The sequence below is a fragment of the Neovison vison genome, chromosome 3 (genome assembly GCF_020171115.1).
Source record: "Neovison vison isolate M4711 chromosome 3, ASM_NN_V1, whole genome shotgun sequence".
In the NCBI taxonomy this organism is placed as follows: domain Eukaryota; kingdom Metazoa; phylum Chordata; class Mammalia; order Carnivora; family Mustelidae; genus Neogale; species Neogale vison.
The window spans coordinates 234,479,667-234,499,988 of record NC_058093.1 but is presented as its reverse complement, the minus strand read 5'-3'; the positions used below and the strand labels follow the sequence as shown (position 1 = coordinate 234,499,988).

Here is a 20,322-nt window from a genome sequence, read left to right as displayed (position 1 = left end):
AAAAAATGAAACAAAACCAATAGTAAGTGTAATAAATGAGGCTTGAACAAAGTGCTTTGAAAATGATTATATAATATGATCTCAGGGTCCTGGGATCGAGTTCCGCATCGGGCTCTCTGCTCAGCAGGGAGCCTGCTTCCCTTCCTCTCTCTCTGCCTGCCTCTCTGCATGCTTGTGATCTCTGTCAAATAAATAAATCTTTTTAAAAATATCAAAAGTAAATAAATAAAAAGGGGCGAGGTTTACAAAAATAAACTGAGGCAAAGAAAGAAGTTATTTATGTTGAGGTGGCTGGTTGGCTCAGTCAGTTGGGCGTCTGGCTTCATCTCAGGTCATGATCTTGGGGTCCTGGGACCCAGCCCCAAGTGGGGCTCCCTGATCAGCAGGGAGTCTGCTTTTCCCTCTCCCTCTGCCCCTGTTTGTGCTCTCTATCTCTCCCAAATAAATAAAATCTTAAAAAAGAAGTTATTTATGTATTTAATTTCCTGCAAAATGTCAATTTCCTCTTTTACAAATAAGAGACAGTTACATAGATATTGTATATGTTAAAATGTACAGAGTTGTATGTTCAAAATACATGTAATTGTATGTCTAAAGTGTACAGAGCTCTCAAGATAGGGAATTAAGGTTTTCTATTCCAAGTTACCAATAACTTGCTTTTGGGCACAGGAATTTACTCTATACATTTCTGCCTCATAATACTCTTAGTATTGTGAACTAAGGCCACATATTCATTCATTATTCTATTAAACATCCAGTGATTGAGACAAAAACAAGGTACTAGGCAGTGTTTGTGTGTGTCTATATGTGTGTGTGTGTGTGTGTGTCTGTATGTAGCCAAAGATGAATAGTACCTGGTTTTTCTTTCAAGGGTCATTGAGATTAGTACGGAAGGCAAGTCATTATTAATAGTAATTCAGAAAAAAAAATAGTAATTCAGGCTATAGAGAAGCTTCTTGGGAGAGATACTGATGAATGGAAGGGGAATCGTAAAAAATTGTTTGACAACATCGCCTAGGGATTGATTTTGCCAGGCTACGAATGCCAGACTAGGGATCTTGTAGTTTATTGGGTAGGAACCCAAAGTGGTATCACCCTCTATGACTCGGCTGTCTCTAAATGACATTTGTGAAATAGTGAGAAAAAATGTTTCATCACGTCTTAAAAGAGCTAAACGAAACTTCCAAACACTGAGTTTAGAAATTAACATCATGAAACACATACGAATTTTTGTGTTTTTTTAATTTCGTTGCTTTTAAGCAGGATTGTTTCAAAATTCAATTTTAACTGTTTTCAAATCAAACAAATTGGCAGGTCCCCCAACCACCCCAACCAGAGACGTTCAGCTGCCGCCCCCAAGGCATCCTTTTCTTTTCACTGTCCCACCCCAAGGCACTCGGGAACTTACTTCTTCCGCTCGAGTTTCTGTAGGGACTCAGTTTTGAGGTGCACCGTCTTTGCCACATCCCGCACAGCACCGCTGGATATTCTAATTGGCTGTAGCCCTCCCATGTGCTCTGGTTTACCTTCTCTGATTGGCCAATGGCTTGCCGCGAGCGAGGATACCCGTTTCCTGGGCTACAGCGGGGTCCTGTGGGGGCCTGAGGAGGGTGGTGCGCTGCTTCAAGCCGGAACCCGGGAGTGGCTGCCGCGCTGTGGAGTGGCCGGGCTCCCGGATTTAGTCCCGGGGCACGATGGCCAGCGTCCACGAGAGCCTCTATTTCAACCCCATGATGACCAATGGGGTGGTGCACGCCAACGTGTTCGGCATCAAGGACTGGGTGACGCCGTATAAGATCGCGGTGCTGGTGCTGCTGAACGAGATGGGCCGCACGGGCGAGGGCGCCGTCAGCCTCATGGAGCGGCGGAGGCTCAACCAGCTGCTCCTGCCGCTGCTGCAGGTGAGCGGGCCCCGCCGGCTCCCGCTCATTCAGCAAACCTCTACTGAGCACCTGCTCCGTGCCGGACACCGCCCTGGGCCTGGGGGCACGAGTGTTCAGCCGGCACTCTTGAAGCCCCGGAGGACCTCAAAAAAAGGAGTTAATACCACCTGCTAATGACGAGTCCTTATTACTCCATCGACCAGGCGCTCTACATGCATTTTTTGGGGGTTCATATTTGTTTCCAGCATTTCTTAGCTGAGCGACAGGGGGAGGAATGCTTTTCCCAGATCCTCGTCTTCTAGGGCGAGAGGCTGCACGTAGTCCTGAGCGTTGGAGACGGGCGAATCGAACAGGCTCTCCGAGGACCGCAATTCCCTAAAACGAGCAGCCGACCTTGAGCACTGAACTGGTGGTTAAGCCCTTTCCACGTTTTCTTTCATTTCGCAGACTCGGGGGATAGCAAGTCCCGTAACCTAGTTGGGTCTCTGGTTTCTCTCTGTAGAATGGGGACAGTAAGAGAGACTCTGGGGAGGGTTGTATTAAGTTGGACTCTGCTTCACCGTGTGTGGCATATAGTAAAATGCTGAGTGTTAGCTGTTTTCCATTTTAGTGTGTTTTCATGGGCCATGCACCTTTTAGATCAGTTATGGTTTTTCTCATTTGTTTGTGTGATTTTCTGATTGACTCTGCCCTGTTAGACTGCTATAAGGGCCGTGTTCCGTGCTCCTTGGGTTCACTCTTGTTATCCCCAGAGCTTAGTAGAGCACCTAAGTAAAAGTGTGGGATAAGTGAAATAGGATATACCCTCTCGTGGCAGATGGGTGGACTCCCGGGAACCGGGAGGACTTAGGAAGTGGAGTGTTAAGCTGGAACTTGAAGGGTGAGTAGTTGTCTATTGAACAGTGGTGGCAGAAACAAAGATCTGGAGTCCTGGGCCCCCACAACAGCAATATGCTTGATAAAGGGTTTGGGTTTTTGTTTTGTTTTAGATTTATTTATTTGAGATAGAGAGCATGTGTACATGCAGGGGAAGGGGTAGAAGGAGAGGGAGAAGGAAAGAGTCTCAAGTAGACTCCCAGCTGAGCTTGGAGTCTAATGAAGGGTTCCATCTCAGGACACTGAGATCATGACCTGAGCTGAGACCAGGTCCGCCACTTAACTGACTGAGCCACCCAGGCACCCCTAAATGGCTTTTTTTAAAAAATACATCACCCAGGGGCGCCTGGGTGGCTCAGTTGGTTAATCGTCTGCCTTCTGCTCAGGTCATGATCTCCAGGTCCTCGAGCCCCACATTGGGCTCCCTGCTCATGGGGGAGTCTCCTTCTCCCTCTCCCTCTACCTCTCCCCCTGCTTGTGTTCTCTCCATCTTTCTCTCAAATGAATAAATAAAATCTTAAAAAATATATATGTATATATTTTATACATAAAAATTTTATATACATATTTAGCCACATATATATGTGTATATATATATATCATCCGTATTAGTTGGGGGAGGGTACTGCGGACACAGATTAAGTGGCTTACCCAGTTGGTTGAATACAAGAATGGGGTCTTCATTACTTGTAGCTCCCAGTCCTAGCTACATTACTGTTATTACAAGTGTATTTTCCCCATTATTGAAATAAAAGTCATTATATTGTAAGATTCAGTAATAGAAGAAAGAAACAAAACAGTACTTATGTTTTAGCTCACATCGCTCTGCCTTTGTTCATGCTGTTTTTTTCTGTCTTAAATGATCCTTTGTGGTTCTTTGGTTCTTGTGGTTCTAACGTTCCAATCAGACTCCCAATTCCTTTGCTTAATGTTTGGCTTTAAGCATTAGTTAATTTTTAAAAACCAGTTAATTTTTAATTACTCAACTAACATACAAAAATTTATTGTAAAAACTTAAGCTGATACTAAAATTAATGGAGTGAAAGGTTATGGTTCTTCATGTCATCTGGTCCTTTTGCCTTTCAGAGATTATCACTGTTAATGTTCGCTCATTCAACTATGGAGTCACACGTCAGAATAGAGCTTTCTAGACATTTTTTTAAATCCATGTGTATATAAATAGGTAGAAGCATATGATTGTAAGGATATATTTGTATCCTTTTAATTTAATTTTGCTTGAATTAAAAAAAATTTTTTACAAAAATAAAATTTTATTCTATAGCTTACTCCTTTCATGTAACCAGTCTTGGAGAGCTTTCCATGTCAGCACATTTGAATAGAGCCACCTAATTATTTTTAAAAGCTACATTGTATTCCCCAATAAGGAAAGAAATATAACTCCTAATTTTAATGTTAAAATAAGTTTATAGGGGCGCCTGGGTGGCTCAGTGGGTTAAGCCTCTGCCTTCAGCTAGGGTCATGATGTCAGGGTCCTGGGATTGAGCCCCACTTTAGGCTCTCTGCTCAGCGGGGAGCCTGCATCCCTCCTCTCTCTCTGCCTGTCTTTCTGTCTTCTTGTGATCTCTCTCTCTCTGTCAAATAAATAAATAAAATCTTTTTAAAAAGTTTATAACTTATTATAAGTTATGGATTAACTATTGATAGACTTACAGGTTCTTTTCAGTTTTTCCTTGTTTCAAACAACGCATGCCAAACATACCTTCCCCAGAAGTGGAATTGCTTTCCACGTCTAAAACTGGCATATATAGTGTCAACTTACTCTCCAAAAAAGATTCAGTGTTTGGTTTAAAACCTCAGTTAGATCTTAATCTTCTTGACAGCCAAGGATGCATACTCTTTGTCTCTACTGTTACCTTTAACGGACTTGGGCACATAGTGTCTGCCTACTTCACAAGGTTTTGGGAAGGATCAAATGAAATTGTTTGTGAAAAATAGGACACCTGTGTTTGAATAATGTTTTCCAGTTTACAAAGCACTTTTCCTTTTCTTACTCTTTCTCTGTCAAGAACAAGGGAGATGGTTACGATTATCTACATTTTACTGATGAAGGAAACTAGCTTTGCCATGATTACAAAATAGAAAGGAAGGAAGGGCAGGTCCTTGGACTATAGAGTCTATGCTTTGTTTCCATTTTAAACCTTTCCTCCAATGAACCGAGAGTGCTTTGCAAATGTGATGTATTCCTTTAGCATTTTACAGATTGGTTATTTTTGTGATTTGAAATTTCGCATTTGGAATACCTGTTAAAGCAGAGGGGTTGATAAATGAATTCATGTTTACTCTTTACCATTTTCAAGCTCTTAAAATTTATCTGTAACCTCCCTGTCATCTTTATCCAGGGCCCAGATATTACATTGTCTAAACTGTACAAGTTAATTGAAGAATCTTGTCCGCAGCTGGCAAATTCAGTACAGATCAGGTGAGCTTTCTTTCCTTCTGTATATGTGAAAATATGTTTATGTAGATGAAAATTAGAAAAATGCACAAGATAATGAATTCTCTAAAAATATATCTTTGTTACTCTCAGTTTTCCTAAGTACTTTACTTCTCTTTTTGAAAAATGGTTAACATTAAACATACTGTTTCAAAACTTATTTTTCTGTACAGATCTACCTTGTTCTTCTTAGTCGTTGCAGAGAATTACATTTTTGCTGGCTGATCTGTTATTTTGACACATTTTATGATCAAGAAAACATGAGCAGTGATGCTTTTTAGAATAATGAGAGTGACATTTTGGATTGTCAAGTTTGTTTTATGTGCCACCATTTTATATGAATATCTAATTTGCTTTTAAAATAGATTCATTGGGTATAACTGTGGAATGTGAAACATGAGAGAATGTTCAGAGGGACTTACTAAAATACGCACCTCAATTTTCTCATTCAGAATCAAACTGATGGCTGAAGGCGAATTGAAGGATATGGAACAATTTTTTGATGACCTTACAGATTCTTTTTCTGGAACTGAACCAGAGGTTCACAAAACGAGTGTAGTAGGTATGACGCTTTTTGAGGAGAGCAGAGAATGTTTTCATTGAAGTGAGCAGCTTTCTGAATCACATCTATCATGACTGCCATTTCTGAACAAACACAGTGGGGTGTTGGACATGTTTTAGTTGGTATTTCTTTTTTTTTTTTTTAAGATTTTATTTATTTATTTGACAGAGATCACAAGTAGGCAGAGAGGCAGGCAGAGAGAGAGGAGGAAGCAGGCTCCCTGCTGAGCAGAGAGCCCGATGCAGGGCTCGATCCCAGGACCCTGGGATCATGACCCGAGCTGAAAGTAGAGGCTTTAACCCACTGAGCCGCCCAGGTGCCCCTTAGTTGGTATTTCTTGCCTTGCCATTGTATCCTATGTTTATGTAACTGTCTTGTGGAAAAGCATCTTCTGTTTTGTCTGTAATAGTCCCAACTATTAGCCTGGTCCTGGGGCCTTTTAGGGTTTCAGAGCCGTTTCTCATAGTTCTCTGGATTCCTTGTCTGCACCGTACGACTCTTAAGTCAGGGTCACTATTTAAACTTTTATGAACAGAGGTGAAGTAAGTCTTTATCATTGCTATAGTTAATAAGGTGCATACATGAAATTCCTTGAGGCTTTTCTATTAGGCTTATATCCATACTTCATTCGGCTTTTTTGTGGGATAGTTTTTATGTTATTCAACATCAGTTATTCCATGATCTTCCGTGTGCCAGGATCTGGACTTACAGGATAGATAGGGACCCTCCTCTTGTGGAGATCGCATGCTGGTAGGGTGAGGCTAGATGGTGACAAGTAAACAAGTAAATAACATAATTTCAGATAGTTCCAGTAGCCACGAGAAAACATTTTGGATGGCTAAAGATGATAGGATATGGGGGCAGTGGGGTGAGCTGGGGACTGAACCCTGTATAAGACGAGGAAACCAGTTTTGTGAAAGATGAGGAAAGAACATTCTGGGAGGAGGGAATAGCAATTGCAAGTGTCTCTTTTTGATTCTTTTGCAGGCAGAGTTGCAAGAATCAGTATCAACATTGTGTAGCCTGGATTTTCGTTAATGCCTTCTCCTGTGTATGTCATATTTTCTAGGTTTATTTCTGCGCCATATGATCTTGGCCTACAGTAAGCTTTCTTTCAGTCAAGTGTTTAAACTGTACACCGCCCTTCAACAGTACTTCCAGAATGGCGAGAAAAAGACAGTGGAGGATACTGACATGGAACTGACCAACAGAGAGGAGGGCGAAAGAAAAATGGAGAAAGAAGAACTTGATGTGTCTATACGGTAATTTGGGTTTTTCGGGTAGGCATCCCTTTCCTGTGAAATAGTGTAATTACAGGCATAGTAAATCCTCATTCATTCAGAGCTCACATGCTGCCCGCTGTCTTTTTGCCCCTTTAGATCCAAGAAGTTGACCCATATGGGTTGTATCAGTGGACTTCTTGCCTTCTGATTTCTGACTGGGAGGCAGTAGTGGGCCGAGGAGAGTGGGGTCAGGTTGTTGATCCGCTGGCTCCCTTCCCTCCCTTCCCTCAGGGTCTGTGGGGTCACAGCTTCTATCGGGTGGTTCTCTCTGCGTTCTTGTGGGATCTGGGAACTAGGAAGAGGTTCCCAGGCCTGGGGTGTCAGGTTCCCCACTCACCAGCCCTGGGAACTGTATTGTCCCTTACGGCTTCTCTGTCTCCTGCCCGGAGTTTTATAAGTGGTCCTTTATTAAACTCTTTATTATACATCACCCCATCTGAATGTGCCATTTGTTTCTGCTGGGACCCTCCCGGACCCATAGTGTTCCTTATGTCAGAGTGAGTTAAGAGTTGATTAATTCAGTGAAAATGTATGGCATGCCTATTAAAGTTTAAGCACAGGAGATGGCGTGCCACTGCTCACCTAGTTGTTGAAGCTCAGAACCTCAGAGTGTCCTTGGTTCCCCCTCTCTGTCACCCCGACAGCCAGTCCCTCAGCCCAGGTACTTGTTCCTCCACGACAGTTTGGACTTAGTTCACTTGTCTCTATCGCCACTGCTGCCCCTGCAGCCCCAGCACCGCATCTCCACTAAGGCTAGACTTCTCTGGCCTCCCACTGGCCTCCTTGCCTCCGCTCTTGTCTCCCTGCAATGTTTTTCATGCAGCATCCAAGGGAGCCCCTGTGCATGTAAACCGTACCCTTCTGTCCCAAACGCGCAGCGACTGTTGGTGTTCAGACCAGAATTCCAGCCTATCACGGCCTTAGAGGCTGTGTGTTCTACTACCGTCACCCTCCCCGCCTCTTTCTCCTCACTCTCCGCCCCGCTCTTCACGGTTCAGCAGCTCGGCCTGCTTTCAGCTCTGCTAATACTCCATGCTGACTTCGGCTCCAGCTCCGGCGTCATCACACAAACCTTCCCTGAACACACCTCTGGAGTAATCTCCATCCCAAATACTTCTTTAGTTCCATCAAGGCTCTCCTCACGGAGCAACTTTTCACATTTATTTGCTTACTCCGTTATATCTGTCTTCTGCCTTGGCACCCCTTCAGATCTAAGACCCCTGTCTGTCTTGCTTCGGGGCATCTTTCCCAGTGTAGTGCCTGCCTCACAGAATGTGTCAGTGGATATGTGCTGCGTGAGTGACTGCAGAAAATCAACACACACAGCCTGTCGCCCGCACTGCCCAGTGGTCCCTAAAGCGCTTTTTACTGACTTCCTTCACTTCACTCCCTCACTTCCCCTCCCCCCACCTGTTACCTGGGATCACCTCCCAAGTAAACTAGTGCCGCTGGGAGAGAAGGATACACATGTGCATATATACGTGTACAGTATATGCCATATACGTGTATACGTGTACATATATGTGTGTACAGTATATGCCATATAAGTGTATATGCATGCGTATATACGTGTACAGTATATGCCATATCTGATTTTGAGGAGCCCACACTGTGGTGAGGACGACTGGCATCACAGATCATCACACTGCAGCATGCTCAGAGCTCTGATTTAAGTAAGCCTCGCCTGCCCTGAGGAGGCCGGCTAACCACCGTTGGGGAATGGGTGGTTCCTGAGAGTGGCCTTTGTTTGATTTCATGATTTGTTGAGCACATACTGGGCGCAAGAGCTTATATACCATTAAATACTTCCAAAACCTCACTCACTTAGAGCTGCTAACAAATGCCTCTCAGGTAGTGGAGGCCGAACAGTGTAGGCTTGAGTCTGGCTCTGGGGCAGACTGCTGGCTTAGGGTTTCGGCTCCTCCACTTATCCTCTGTGTGATTCTGGGCCAGTTACTCACCCTCTCTCTCTCTGTGCCTCAGCGTCCTCATCTGCAAAACGGTGCATGCTGTCCCCTCCTCAGAGGGGTGTTGCGAGCATTAAATGTCAGATCCATGTAAGTGTTTGGAACTATGCCTGGCACGTAGTAAACGGCCAGTGAGTACTGGCACTCTTTTTCTCTAGTTTCTCTTTTAACTCAGCTGCCTCAGGAGTGCATTCAGGCTGCAGGGTCGTCCTTATTCTGGTTACTTTATCTACTTCAGGTTGCAGAATGTCACTTCCTGCGAAATGTTAAAGTTCAGACTTATTTTGGTTTGCCTGTCTCCTAAATCAATCCTATGTAATTAGGTCTAACTGCATCGTTTTGCTTTTATCCTATTCTAAGAACTCATCTTTGTGTGACCCAGTGTATTTACTATGAAGGTGTATCGTTTCATGTCAAATCATGATGTTGTACACCTGAAACTAATGTCACATTGTACACACAATACGCAAAAGAAACAAAGAAAAAGAAAAAAAGGAGAAAAAAGTCTACAGTGAAGTACAATGTATAAAAACTTTTTTTAGGGCTCCTGGGTGGCTCAGTGGGTTGGGCCGCTGCCTTCGGCTCAGGTCATGATCTCAGAGTCCTGGGATCGAGTCCCGCATCGGGCTCTCTGCTCAGCAGGGAGCCTGCTTCCCTCTCTCTCTCTCTGCCTGCCTCTCCGCCTACTTGTGATTTCTCTCTGTCAAATAAATAAATAAAATCTTTAAAAAAAAAAAAAAACTTTTTTTAGGGGTGCCTGGGTGGCTTAGTGGGTTAAAGCCTCTGCCTTCGGCTCAGGTCATGATCTCAGGGTCCTGGGATCGAGCCCTGCATCGGACTCTCTGCTCAGCGGGGAGCCTGCTTCCCTTCCTCTCTCTCTGCCTGCCTCTCAACTACTTGTGATTGCTGTCAAATAAATAAAATCTTAAAAAAAATTTTTTAAATAAATTTTTTAAAGATTTTTATTTACTTATTTATTTGACAGACAGAGAGGCAGGTAGAGAGGGTGAGCAGAGAGTCCGATGTGGGGCTGGATCCCAGGACCCTGGGATCATGACCTGAACCGAAGGCAGAGGCTTTAACTGACTGAGCCACCCAGGCGCCCCCCAAAAAAACTTTTTTTAAAAAATAGGGGTGAAGAATTTTAAACCATAAGAACTGAGAATCAAATTGCATATATATTACTATTTTATGTCTACCCAGCGATAAAACAGGAATTTTTTTTCACTTAAAATATACAATATGCAGAATGCTCTGTAATGGTTAAAAAATGTATACCAATGTAAATTTCCATAATTTTCCAGTAAGTGACATTTCTGGAGCAAAAAAAAATGGTATATGTATAGTTCCAGATGATAGTATATATATAGTAACTGAATTTTGTCACTGAAATTAAAGAGATACACTATTTAAATATTTTTCTTGGGGCACCTGGGTGGCTCAGTGGGTTAAAGCCTCTGTCTTCGGCTCTGGTCATGATCTCAGTGTCCTGGGATGGAGCCCTGCATCGGGCTCTCTGCTCAGCAGGGAGCCTGTTTCCCTCTCACTCTCTGCCTGCCTCTCTGCCTACTTGTGATCTCTCTGTCAAATAAATTTAAAAAAAAAAAACAACTTAAAAATAAATAAATAAATAAATAAATAAATAAATATTTTTCTCAATTATCACAATTTTTTGTCAACAAAGAAATGGTTTTACTTGTAATAAGATTTTATTTTATAGAATATATTTACATTAAAAATATTTACATTCATTTCTTGTTCTTTTAAAGAAGAAAATTTTGTTTTTTTGTGATCTTTTCTAATGTTTTATTGCATTATGAAAAGCTTCTTAATTTTGCTCTTTTCTTTCTGTTTGCTTTCTTTCTTTTTTTTTTTTCATTATTGAAATGTTTTCAGGTCTCTTTTCTTCAGGAAAGTTATTTTTCTTGCCCTGGATATTTGTATTAAAATTAGAAAGGAGTGGGGCGCCTGAGTGGCTCATTCCGTCAAACGTCCGACTTGATCTCAGCTCAGGTTTTAATCTTAGAGTCGTGAGTTCAGCCCCACATTGGGCTCCATGCTGTGTGGCGTGGAGCCTATATGAAATAAATAAATAAATAATAAAACAAATTAGAGGGGCGCCTGGCTGGCTCAGCAGGTTAAAGCCTCTGCCTTCAGCTCAGATCATGATCCCAGGGTCCTGAAATCGAGCCCCGCATTGGGCTCTCCGCTCAGCAGGGGGCCTGCTTCCTCCTCTCTCTCTGCCTGCCTCTCCGCCTACTTGTGATCTCTGCCTGTCAAATAATAAAATCTTTAAAAAAAAAAAAAAACACAGATTAGAAAGGGGAAAGAAAGCAATATTGCATAGCTTGCAAATCTCCCATCCCACAGTGAAATTACTCTTCTCTGGATGGAGAAATCCAACTGCTAATTAATTGATTTTTCCCTCACTGTTAGTTTAGAAGAGAGGGAAGAATTATTTAGTCCACGGATGTTTATCATTTATCAAAAAAATCCCATCACAGAGGAGAGGGCACGCTGAAATTGAGCCTGTGTTTCATTTGCTGGCAGTTGCCAAGTGCCAGCAGTCAGGAGCCGGCTGATAGGATTAGCCCGCATGAGTCTGCCACGGAGGCTACGGGTCTGCAGGCTGCTGTAATTACAGCCTCCCTGTGCTCCTAAAAGGACCTAACAGAAGTAGAAATTCTCTGGTAATTCTTCCCTTGCCAGTGATTTAATATAAATCTCCCAGACTCATTAATTTATTCAACAAATACTTCCTGAGTGCTTCCTGTGTACCAGATACCATGTAAGAGGCTGTGTTGTCACCAAGGGGAGAGGGCCCTGTCTTCATGGAGTCCTGCGCGGAGGGTCAGATAATAGAGAGGCACCTGATCAGTAATGTAGTTTCAGAGCAAGGCTTTGCCGTTGAGAGGAAATGGAACCCTCAGGTAGAGGGTAGAGAGAGAGTAACTGGGGTCCGGCTGAGGAGGGGCCCCTCAGACCCAGAGCTGGGTGATGAAGGAGCCAGGAGAAATTGCCAGAACACATGGCATACACCCTGCTTCCAAGACAGGACAACCTGCATGTTGGAGGCACAGATGGAGGACAGTGTGGCTCGGGGAGAGGGGCTACCTCATGCCCTCTGTTCACCTCAGAAGGATGAGGTCCTCGCTTCCTCCTTGAATGTTTAATAACTGTTTCTGTCCCGGTCCCTCACTGCCCCTGCTTCTGTCAATATCCTGCTCAGAAACCTTGAAGGATATCACAGTCTCCCCAGCTGGTGTTCAAGGCCTTCCACAGTTGACCTTTCTGCCATTACTTGCAGTTTCTCAACTTGGATCCTTTATCCTGGTCCTGGTCTTGCCCTTTGTTTCCCTTTCCTGGAACACCTTCTTCGTCATCATTTTCTCTGCTCCTTCCCAGCTTGCAAGTGGTTCTCCCCATTTCTCAGTACAGAGTTCATAGTCACATTTGGCATTTATCGCTTACCACTGTCTTCTCACCTGGGTGAGTCTCAGCCTTCCCCAGGACTGTAAGCCTGTTAACACATTGTGTGGCCTCCTGCACCTAGACCGGCGTTTTCTGCACTGCAAATATTCAAAAACAAAAAATAAAATCTTTGTTGATTGATTAATCTCATATTTTCAAAATTTCAATGCAGTGGTAGATTTAAGACTTTTAGAGAATTTCCAGACTCCTGAGAGTCTCACAAATGCCATATGCTATGTTCATATTAGAAACGTACATCTTTCCAGCTTTTGAGTGCAGTTTTATAAGGTTCGTGGACTTAAATAAAGCCCATCCACGGACCCAGCTTAAGTGCCCTTGATTTCTAGCACTAGTAAGTCTAAAATTCTGTCTCAGCTAATAATTGGGTTTATAAGCAAGGTACACTTGAGCCCTTTTCCCAAATAGGTAGCCTTTTTCCTAAACTGAATACCTCTGGGGCTTCTAACAAGTTACTTTCTTCTGCACGTATGTGTGGGGCCCTGAGGAATCTGGAGGAGTCATTGAAGGATGGTTTGGGCCATGGTGTTTTTTACTTGCTCTCCCCAAGCTGGTTCATGTCACCTATGGTTACCACTGTGGAGGCCAGAACCGAATTCGATCTTCATTTGTGGGGACTGTACTTCCTTCTTTACAGAATCAGTTTGCAGGGGCACCTGGGTGGCTCAGTCAGTTAGGTGGCTGCTTTTGGCTCAGATCGTGGTCCCAGGGTCCTGGGATCGAGCCCTGTGTCAGGCTCCCTGTTTGGTGGGGAACCTGCTTCTCCTTCTCCCTCCCCCTGTTGCTCCCCCTGCTTGTACTCTCTCTCTATGTCAAATAAATAAATAAAATCTTTAAAATCTTTAAAAAAAAAAAAAAAAAGAAATCTTTTTAAAAAAAAAAAAAGAATCAGTTTGCATGATGCTGATTTTCTCTGTGCTCTACTGACTGAGCCGGCCAGGTATCCTGATTCATTGTGGACTTTAGAGGCTGATGGGACCAGTATTGTGTGTCCAGTTTCATTCAGATGAATTCATTCATTCATTCAATCAAACCTCTCTCCAGCCTTTTTTTTTTTTTTTAAAGATTTTATTTATTTATTTGACAGAGAGAGATCACAAGTAGGCAGAGAGGCAGGCAGAGAGAGAGGAGGAGGCAGGCTCCCTGCTGAGCAGAGAGCCCGATGCGGGACTCGATCCCAGGACCCTGAGATCATGACCTGAGCCGAAGGCAGCGGCTTAACCCACTGAGCCACCCAGGCGCCCCCCCCCTTTTTTTTTAAGAGTTTATTTGTTAGAGAAAACACGAGAGAGGGGAGGGTCAGAGGGAGAAGCAGATGCCCCACTATGTGGGGAGCCCGAGGCGGGACTTGATCCCAGGACCCTGGGATCATGAGCCGAAGGCAGACACTTAACCAAACGAGCCACCCAGATGCCCTATCACTAGCCTTTCTATGTGCAGCCATGTTTCTTCCAAGCCTTGGGTTTACCTTGGTTACGAGATATGTTAAGAGAAAAGGGCTCCTTACTGCCCAGTAACTGTTTTCCGTTTGAGAACTTGGCCTGAGAATTTGTTTTCCATTTCCCTTCAGGTCACTGTTGTGTCACTGATCTTTGTTAGACCTGGGTTGGGGCTTTCTCTTGGCAGCTGCAATGATTGCAGAATCTGATACACAGCCTTAGGGATTGTTAGGTAATATTTATCAGAAATGAAGCCAGGAGAATATTAGAGCAGTACCTCCCGAAAGTGTTTTCTGTGAAACACTCATGCTTCTTGAAAGTTTTGAGGAAAGGATTCTTTGTTCAATGAGTTTGCTCAGTGGTACATTAAACAAAAGTAAATAAACTTTCTTTCTGTTGGATTTCTCTCACCTGCGTCATGAATCTCCAAGCAAGATAGAGTGTGCAACGTTCCCCAAATTTTTGTAACCTCAGAAGCATTTTCTTTCAGAATACCCATTCACATATCATTTACACAAAAGTTGAAGAACTGCTGTATTAGATGCAGAGTGCATCTAATGAAAACATTCTTTATGAGTAAATATTGATTTTTATACTTCCCATCATCCTATACAGGAGTCCATTTCTTCAGAGTCTCGGGGCAAAAGGGTGTTATTACTCATATTTTGGTGTCAAAATAAGGCTTCACTCTTGTGCATGTGTAGATTTCTCAAGCCCAGGTTTATATCCCTATATCCTTGTCTGTTAATTCTGCATAATGTAAATTTCTAGGGAGATATTTCTTAGCAGAAGCCACTTTTTTCCTGCTCTTGAGTACACCACATCTTGTATCTGTAACAAGGAGATAGAAACTCTTCATTCATTCATTCATTCCGCAAACTCTGAGTGCCCGTTTTGTTCCTAGACATGGTGCTCAGTATTGGCGTCCAGCTGCAAGTAAGAGCAGGCGGGTGTGGCGATGCATCTGTGCATGCTCAGCCTCTCTAGGAGACAGTGGGAGCTCGGTGGGAGGCGTCAGCAGAGATTCTTGGAGGACATGACACTTGAGTCAGTCTCAAATGATGGGTGGGGTACTGCAGTCCAACAGAGGGTGGGACAGTGGGCCCTGCAGGCTGAGGAAGCAGTGGGGGCATCTTGGCGCATAGGAGATCTATGAAGTCAGGCTGGGGGTATGCGTGAGAAAGAAAAGGCGAAGGATTGAGTTGTGGCTTGGACCACTCATGGAGCCTTGCGCCTGCCCTGCTAAGTAGCGTGGGCTTGATTCTGGAAGCTGGGGGGTACCACTCAAGGGCTTTAAATCAGGCATACCATGAGAGATGTGTGCTATGGAAAGATCCCACTATGTAGAACTTAGGTCTGTAACTCTCCATAATTATATTGTGCAAACTGTGGCGGGTCATTCCACATCCCCATCACTGTTTGTGGATGATTTTTTCTATTTCTGAGAGGAGAGAATTAATTGTAAAGATTTTTGAGCGCTTCTAATGAAGTTATTGACTTCGTCAGCCTCACCATTCTTGCTGTTGTGTAATTCTTTTTTGTTTGACTTTTTAAGTTTTTATTTTGATTCCCATTGGGATACCGTACAGTGTCATACTAGTTTCAGGTGTATGATACAGTGGATTCAGCACTTCATATGAAACCCAGGGCTCACAACACAAGCACTCTTCATCACCTGGTTCTTCCATCCCGTGGTGTAATTCCTTAATAGTTTTGTTTTATTTTCTTCCAGAGAAGAGGAGGTATCTTGCAGTGGGCCTCTCTCCCAAAAACAAGCAGAGTTTTTTCTTTCTCAACAGGTATGTTAATTCTGTTATTTATCCCAAACTTTTATTTGTTTTTAATTTTTAAAAAGATTTTATTTATTTATGGGGGGGCTCAAGCAGGGGGAGGAGCAGGCAGAGGGAGAATCAGGTTCCCCGCTGAGCAGGGGGCCTGACACGGACTCGATCCCAGGACCCTGGGATCATACCTGAGCTGAAGGCAGATGCTTAACTAACTGAGCCACCCAGGTGCTTCTATCATAAACTTTTATTATTTATTTAGTTATTTATTTTAAAGATTTTATTTACTTATTTGACAGACAGTGAGAGAGGGAACACAGGCAGGGGGAGTCGGAGAGGGAGAAGCAAGCTTTCTGCGGAGCAAGGAGCCTGATGTGGGGCTCGATCCCACAATCCTGGGATCATGACCTGAGCCAAAAGCAGATGCTTAACAACTGAGCCACCCATACACCCCAAACTTTTAATATTCTGTGGAGGGATGTCTGGGTGACTCTTGGTTAAGCATACAACTCTTGATTTTTGGCTTTGGTCATGATCTTCGGGTTGTGGGATCAAGCCCTACAGCAGGCTCCATACTCAGCAGGGAGTTTGCAGGAGAGTCTCTCTCTCTCCCTCTCCCCTTACCTCTCCCCCTGCTCTCTCCCTCTTTCAAATAAATAAATAAAATTTTTAATAAGTAAAAACACGTACTGTGGCATTATGTGTCATCACATGTGCCTATCTTGTTAGTAGGTTTATTAGTGAATCTGCATTATTCCTTTGTCCTCTGTCTTCTTTTCTTCACTAACAATACAGTGTGATTATGTGTTCTTTATGATTTTGTGTGTGATTTTCTCTCTCTCTCTCTTTTTTAAAGATTTTGTTTATTCATTTGGCAGGGGGAGAGAGAGAAATCACAAGTAGGCAGAGAGGCAGGCAGAGAGAGAAAGGGAAGCAGGCTCCCTGTTGAGCAGAGAGCTGGCTGCAGGACTCAATCCCAGGACCCTGAGATCATGACCTGAGCCGAAGGCAGAGGCTTAACCGACTGAGCCACCCAGGCACCCCTCTTTTTCAGTCTTTTTTAAAACGATATCATTTTTTTTTATTTTTTATATTTTTTTTCCAATTTATTTATTTTCAGAAAAACATTATTCATTATTTTTTTTCACGATATCATTTTTTAAGTAATCTCTACACGCAACATGGGGCTTGAACTTAAAACCCCAAGATCAAGAGTTGAGTGCTCTACTGACTGAACCAGTCAAGTGCCCCATGATTTTATTTTTCTTAAAGTTATAATAGATGTTCATTTTATAATAGTGTGTGACTAACACAGCCCAAAAACCTGATTTGGAAGACTGACTTCTCTTTCCCTAACATTTTATTATGGACATTTTCAAACAGAAAGAAAAGTTGAAAAGCATTGCACAGTGACTACCCACATACCTGTCACCTAGATACCACAATTACTGTTCTATGCTCTCCTTATCATACACCTGCACATCGCTTATCCAGACACCATTTCATCTTTGATGCATTTCAGTACATTTTACCACAGACATTTCTTGCTGGTGCTTTTGAGTTGTACTTTTTCATTTGCTTGGGAACAGAAGCTGAATATTTTTCTCCCATGTTGTTTTCAAGTATAGGATTTTGATTTTTTTTGTTCTACTTTCCTAATTTTCCTTAATTTTGTTAGTAATTTTTCTTTCTGCAGAAAGGTGTAATGTTTAGGTCTAGATGAAAAGTGAAAGGATCACCCTGCAGATGAATTTCAAACAGATTAGAAAAACCCATCTAGACAATTGGTTAAGTGTGGAAGTGAAAATATAGCTAGATCTTAACCTCATCCTCACACTTCAGTACTTTACAGATGGATTAAAGGGTAAATGTGAATATGTAAAGCTGTAATTAAACTGGGAGGAACGACATATTAACTTTTAAGTGATCTCTAAGTGGGGGAAGACTTTCTAAACATAAAAGCAATGGAAGAAAACATGTGGGAGAAGATCATTTGATTTTTCAACATAAAAATTAAAAGTCTGCATGTCAGAACACATTCTAACAAAACTAAAAGGCAAACAATAAAATGGGAAAAAGTATTTGCAATAAATATGATGGTCACAGGGTTAATACTTTTGCTTTAAAAATCATATTTTCAGAGACTGATGATGAGACAAACTTTATAATATTAATGAAAAGAGCAGGAAGTAAAGTGATATACCATGTTCTAATTTTGTTAAAAATATGGTATAGGTGTAGGGTTGCCTACACCTATAGGGTAAAAGCCTCTGCCAGGGTCCTGGGATCGAGTACCGCATCGGGCTCTCTGCTCAGAGGGGAGCCTGCTTCACCCTCTCTCTCTGCCTGCCTTCTCTGCCTACTTGTGGTCTCTGTCTGTCAAATAAATAAATAAAATCTTTAAAAAAATATATGGTATAGTGTATAAATGTATGTATCACATATATATCCCACACACATAGAAAGAAAACTGAAATAAGACACTGACATATTAATAGTGTTATTTCTGGGTGGAGGTGTCACAGATGATTTTTGTTTCCTCTGTATGCCTTTCCATGTTTCTGGAATCTTCTATAACATATAACACATTGAAATGGAATTAAGAAATTATTATTTATAAATACAAATTTGTCTAGGTAAAGTTGAAGTGTCTGTAACAAGGTTAAGTACTAATATTTAATTTAGAATTCGTTTTCTACATATTTTGTATAATCATTGCTGGTACCATCTACATGACACAGTTAACCAGGAGTCAGGCACCTGAGTGCTATGAGGCCCCTGGCAGTGCTGGATGGAGGTATATACTACCAGTCGTGAGGGTGGTCACGGGCTGGGTTGGATCATACTGGTACTTTTCATGTAGTTTGAAAAGTACTGCAGGAAGGGTTAGTGCAGGGGTCTTATGGGCATGTGTAGGGACTTACAGGACCTTACATAGTCAAGAAAATGATACAAGCAAGTGGAAGAAGTCTCAACTGGGGCCCGAAAAAGGAGCAGGAGTTTGTAGGGCATGCGAGGAGCATGCGACTGGGCAGAGGTAGTTGGAAGGCTTTGAGTTTTAGAAAGAAGAGACAGTGTTTTGTGTGGTCAAGAGGAGACCGTGGCTACGAAAAAGGAGATAGGGCATGCTGGCTCGTATATATGTCTTTCCACTGAGCTGTCATTTTTAAATTTCAGGCTTCTTTGTTAAAGAATGATGAGACGAAAGCCCTCACTCCAGCATCTTTGCAGAAAGAACTGAACAACTTGTTGAAATTTAATCCTGATTTTGCTGAAGCGGTGAGTCTTTTGAGTTGGAAAGCCCCAGTGAGGCTACTCTATATTGAGGGGTTGAGGAGCCGTGCAAATGAGGACTGGCCTGTTGGCCCCATTTCGTTGAAGGAAGTGTTGGCAAGTCAACAAGCCTAGGTCACAAAGCTTTTCCTCCCAAAACTCACCTCTGGGCCATTAGGAGTTTCTTCAGTCTATTACTGTTCTTGTTTGTGCTTTGTCTCTTTGAGGCTCCGAATAATGGACAGATGATAGAGTAGATTGATTTATTTTTTTCAAGTTTGGGGGCTAAAAATTCTTTTCTTTTCTCTTTTATTAGTTTTTTTTTCCTCCCCCAAATAATTCCATTACTTACTGGATTTTTTACCCTGAACACTTTCTTTTCTTCCTTTTTTCTTTCAAACTTTCTTAGTAGTAGTACCTGGATTTGATATCTTTATTCACATGCAGAAATATATCTGATTTGGATCTGCCTGTTGGAGGGAGGTTTAATTCAATGAATCAAACAAAATGAACATAGTGTCAAAATAATTGTAAGATAATTAACTTAGTATACTAGTTAAAGACTCACTGTGTTAGGACTTGGACATTTACAGAAATTAATTTTGTAATTTTTATGTGAACTCAGGAATTAAAATCTTTTTAATTTGAGTTCACAGTATTTCTCAATGCCTGAGCTCAGTGAGTCCCCCAACCCCATCACCTAATATAAGTGGTGGCATAGTGGACATATATTTACGATAAAACTCTGATGCGAGTCCTAATGGGGTGCCCATTTTTCATTTGGGGGCTCCCTAAGGAGGAAACAAACCACTCTATCTTGAACTTGTTTTATCCTGCCTGTGGGGCAAGGTTAGGCTAAGCCGTCTTGCTAGGAGGGCTGGGGGTACACCAGTGTTTGCAGCCAGTGGGACGCTCTGAATTAGCCTCATGCGGGAGGAAGCCGAACGTTTAAAATATGTGCATTGTTTCTTGTTTCAGCACTATCTCAGCTACTTGAACAACCTCCGGGTCCAAGACGTGTTCAGTTCCACACACAGCCTCCTTCATTATTTCGATCGCCTGATTCTCACTGGGGCCGAAAGCAAAAGTAACGGGGAGGAGGGCTACGGCCGGAGCCTGAGATACGCTGCACTGAACCTGGCCGCCCTGCACTGCCGATTCGGTCACTAGTGAGTCCGCAGGTTTTAGTCCCCGCAGAGACCCAAGAGATTCTCAAACGTTAACTTCCAAAGAGGGAAACGCTTTCCCTGGACAGAAGTTGACAAAAATCTTCTGCTTAAGCAGTCTGCCCCCTAGTGTCACTGTTGAGCA

General features: G+C 42.7%; 1 protein-coding gene across 1 annotated transcript in view; it reads left to right on the top strand.

Annotated features, from left to right (window-relative positions):
- The first annotated feature begins 1,599 nt into the window (after nucleotides 1–1,599).
- ANAPC5 (anaphase promoting complex subunit 5) overlaps nucleotides 1,600–20,322 on the top strand; it is a 43,671-nt gene continuing 24,948 nt past the window's right edge. The window contains exons 1-7 of the mRNA XM_044244311.1: nucleotides 1,600–1,901; nucleotides 5,120–5,199; nucleotides 5,667–5,776; nucleotides 6,846–7,038; nucleotides 15,687–15,753; nucleotides 18,916–19,017; nucleotides 19,990–20,180. Coding sequence (XP_044100246.1) covers nucleotides 1,695–1,901; nucleotides 5,120–5,199; nucleotides 5,667–5,776; nucleotides 6,846–7,038; nucleotides 15,687–15,753; nucleotides 18,916–19,017; nucleotides 19,990–20,180 — 950 coding nt within the window. The 5' untranslated portion in view covers nucleotides 1,600–1,694. The remainder of the gene's footprint in view (nucleotides 1,902–5,119; nucleotides 5,200–5,666; nucleotides 5,777–6,845; nucleotides 7,039–15,686; nucleotides 15,754–18,915; nucleotides 19,018–19,989; nucleotides 20,181–20,322) is intronic.